This window comes from Aplysia californica, unplaced genomic scaffold (assembly GCF_000002075.1).
Source record: "Aplysia californica isolate F4 #8 unplaced genomic scaffold, AplCal3.0 scaffold00504, whole genome shotgun sequence".
Lineage (NCBI taxonomy): Eukaryota > Metazoa > Mollusca > Gastropoda > Aplysiida > Aplysiidae > Aplysia > Aplysia californica.
Genome location: NW_004797774.1, coordinates 566646 through 570783, shown reverse-complemented (window position 1 = coordinate 570783; position 4138 = coordinate 566646). Strand labels below are relative to the sequence as shown.

Genomic DNA, 4138 nt, shown 5'->3' with positions numbered 1-4138 from the left:
TCTCTCTCTCTCTCTCTCTCTCTCTCTCTCTCGCTCGTGCACACTGCAGATAGCCTCGTGCCTCTTGCTACATCAATTTTGCCCCGGAAGTTAAATATAGAAAACCTTTGACCTCTGATGACCTAGAAACTTGAGGCGACGTTGATGCAGATATGGTGTTATTGTAGGCCTGAGTCCTGCCTTAAACACACTACAACATTTTCCTTTATAAAATCGATGTACGTTACAACTGTCGTATAACTGACCTTGACATTGTGACTCCTAGGCTACAAGCCTAGTAATTGGCTGTTTCTTACCCGAAAACTCCGATACATAAACTAATGACCTTGAAAAACAAGCAGGTTTGATTTCGAATGCCACCATCAAGTCTTGTTGGATTAAGTGTCATTGCGCCAAAATGGCAGCTTCTGCCTCTCCACGAAGGAAAATCTGGAGGACCTCGACTGAATCCAAAGAAACAAATGGACGGTCTCCAAAATATTACGTGTAGAGGTCTAGTCACAGCAGCACATTGTTACTTCTGCCACTGTCTGTCGCGGAGCCCGTTCACTTGAGTCGGTGGTGCTCTTTTGAAACAAGAGGAGGGGGGGGGGTATGAGATCGCCCACCCACTTCCCCCCTCCCCGCAAACTCCAGCGGGTTTTTTTTAAATTGAAATTGGTAACAATATAGTCAGAGTGTCTGTACGTTAGATAATTCTAAACTCTCTGATATATCTCCTGAAACTGAGCTATTTGTGAGCCCTCTATCTAACAAAGAGCGTATTTATTTCTTTACAGCCAAGATTAGTTGAGCCCTTAACTCACCAAGTTTCGAGACCGAAAACATACTAAAATGATGCAGGCAGCATTCTCCATCGTCGCACGTGCTTACATCTTGACACACCTCACCCACCTTTGCCTGGGGAGGACAATTTTGTTGCATAAAGAAAAATGTCTGAAAAAAGTTTGGGATTTTTAGGGATTATTTTTTTTGAGTTTTTGTAAGAGTTTTACGGCGCTTTAAACACAATAAGGCAAGATAAATGTCTAAGATTAAAAGTGTTAGAAGAGAATAACAAATGCAAAAAGAAGGAGAGATGAAGACGATAGAGGATTGATATCGTGATAGAAAAAAGGAACCAACCACAACAGAGCACCCGTCAACTACCCACTAAACTAGTATAAGTCTGCCTTTTTTTTAAGTTTAACTCTTACAAATGGTAAGCCTAGTCCTTGCTTTGTTGCATTATATTGTATGTCAGCGTTAATATTTTCAGCGTAAGAATATAGATTTCAAGCAACAAACATGCAGCAAACCCACCAAATTTTAAGTAAAGAATAAAGATTTGGTATATGAGGGTATAGCTGTTGTATAGACAAGTATATATTTCTGATTAATGATTAAAACAAATAAGAACAATAATGCAGCAACTAGCCAGTAGACTTACCCACTTGTAAGAGACAGACAGCCAATCTTGGTGTCTCTATAGTCTGGGGGGGAGGGGGGGTTCGTCAAAGATGCGACCCAGTTAGCCGCGTTTTTCAAAGAGTACAATGAGATAGGATAAGAAAGATAAGATGAGATAAGATCATCTTTTCCTGTCAATGAGGGACATTTTGGGTGGATGTACCGATACCAGAACACGTGAAACGTTGCATGTCTTGAATTGTCACAGGGGCAGTTATAAAGGGAGAAATGAAGCCTCTAGTAATAAGAAGAACAACTTGCACTGTAGGATTCCTAGACATTTCAGATGTTTCAGAATGCTATCATTTCAGAATGTTATCGGGCCTGGGGGGGGGGGGGGGTTAATTATATGGAGCTATGTTGCTTTTTAAAGCCGGAGTTTGTATATATGTGAGGCAGCGTGGTGGAATCAGGCTCTCGTCAAAATAATCCAAGTAAAGAAAATTGCATTTTTTCGCAGGTTTGTGAATTTTTATCACATTTTTGTTTTTTAGCTCAACACCTTTCACGCTCATTAAAGAACTCATTTCTTTGTGGATTTTTCTGAAAAACGTTGATTAAAGGCACAAAAATGTAAATTTTCAGTTACCACATACTCTTAAGCTAAGGAAATAACTAATCTTTGGCGGCCATTTTCTCACTAATTTTGCCTCAGAAAACAGGTGACCCCCACCTCCTTCTTTTGCAAATATCTCGACTTGTACTCAAGATAAATAGATATTTTTTCATCCAAATAAAAACAAGTGAACAAGCTTTAAGATGATATCAATAACTCTACATGCTGACGAGAGCCTGATTCCACCACGCTGCCTCACATATATATTTAGGTTCTCATTTTTGGCTGAACACCATAACAGATCAGTGAGCATTTCCTGATTCATGTACTTACACTGACGCCGATGAGCACGAAAGCAGACACACACAGGAGGGTCTTCAGCATTATTGTTGGTCGTTGGTTGTGACTTGCTACGCATGTGTGCCACAGGAGTATTTATAGGCCTACAAAGTCAGTTACGATTGTTCTCGTGAGTCTTTTTGTTGCCGAAAACAAAAGCAAATATTTATGCTGGCTACTTTTATCCCATACTTGGGAGGGTTTTTTCGATAAATATCCAATATGTGTTCCCAAATAAACAGCCAAATGATCGATTGAATAAACATCGTGCCTCATTGAAAGGTTAGACAGGCGTGTGGTGTCACTAAAGAGGTCTATACTTTCCGACATTGCCCTTAACAACGTTGGCAAACGTGCAAACTTCATAACTGTGAGCAATGTCTTTCAAAGTCTTAAATTAGGCCAATTCGCCTATTTATTGGTACCTATTTTATACAAATTACATGGAAAACATGTCAAGGCGACTTTGAGAGCTAATGAATTTTTGGCCTATTTCCGACAAAGGAAAAAAAATAAAAGGTAGGCCCTAAGTACCGTGGCGATTTCAAAACAGACAATGGCCCACTATGGATTTATGTCAACATACACGTCGTTGACTTCATCCGACAAGTGTCCTCTACTCCATCCCCCACAACAACTCCACCACCCACTATTTATTTTTTTAAAATGTAGATTGAAAAGCTTAAAACTAAAACAAACAATCATATTGAAACAACAACAAAACAAACCGCATGTGTTCTACCAGGAACATAATCCAGGAAACTAGATCTATCGCAAAATAATATGGGAGACATTTCCTTATTCCCTGAAATTTTGTTCGTGCGAATTGCTAACCTCTGTTTGAACCAAACGATAAATGTAGGCTCACCACCAAGCATTTCACCGTATAAATGGTCTAGACGAATATCATAGACTGGGGATACGTTACCTCTAAATGCTAAAACCTAACCTAAATCCTCAACCCCGGTGCCAAATTCTGTAGCTTTAAAACCTAGCTGCAACCCTTCAATAAACTACGTGCGTATGTCAAAGAAAAAAAAAAGGAACCAAGAAAAAAAATTGTCTTGAGGCTTGACCGAAACTCTTGGCAAAGTAAGCGACAGCACAGGTCTACGTAAAACTGTATAGGTACGTAACTCTCGCTGGTCGTGAGGAGACCATATTTTGCAGAATTTTTTTTTGTTCTAGTAAGGCTTTACGGTGCTTGCAAAAGAACACCTTAACATCTAGGCCCACGAGACCCCCCCCCCCCCTGTTTCCTCTGTTCAATGTAACTAACTGTTTGCGGGGCGAGATGTGGCCCTAGGGTCTTTGGTTTGACACCTGTGCTCTACCTACAGTACAAAGACAACCTTGCTCCTACTTGCGTTTAAAGTTAGTCTATAGGGGAGGGGGAAGTGTCTCATGACCTAAAGGTTAAGGTATTCACCTCTCATTCAGAGGTCCTGGGTTCGAATCCGGGTAGCGACGGAAACATTTTTTCCTCTAAAATTGTCTCCTTTCACCTCCTTTCCTGCTCTCTGGCAATGTTTTGTAGTCTGCTATCGTCTCCCCTGTCTGCCCTCACCCCGTTACCTCCTTTGCACACTCCTTTGGGCTCCTAATTTTTTCTGCTGCCTTTCCACTGCTTCTCCTTGGCTTCTTCTTACTGCTGTCTTTCAGCCACTCCCCTAATCTTCTGGAGGGAAAGATCTACACCTAGTCTTCTCGGACAAGGGCGAAAATTCTCGGAGGTTCCGTGTGCAAGTTGGGCACGATAAAGATCCCTTGGCGGTCCAAAATCGATAAGAGTAG

At 41.0% G+C, this 4138-nt stretch overlaps 1 protein-coding gene across 1 annotated transcript in view; it reads right to left on the bottom strand.

Annotated features, from left to right (window-relative positions):
• The window catches only part of LOC106012792, a 5677-nt gene extending 3255 nt beyond the window's left edge, over positions 1 to 2422 (bottom strand). The window contains exons 1-2 of the mRNA XM_013086782.2: positions 2339 to 2422; positions 807 to 900 (exon numbers count right to left, since the gene is read on the bottom strand). Coding sequence (XP_012942236.1) covers positions 807 to 900; positions 2339 to 2389 — 145 coding nt within the window. The 5' untranslated portion in view covers positions 2390 to 2422. The remainder of the gene's footprint in view (positions 1 to 806; positions 901 to 2338) is intronic.
• Between the last annotated feature and the right edge of the window lie 1716 nt (positions 2423 to 4138).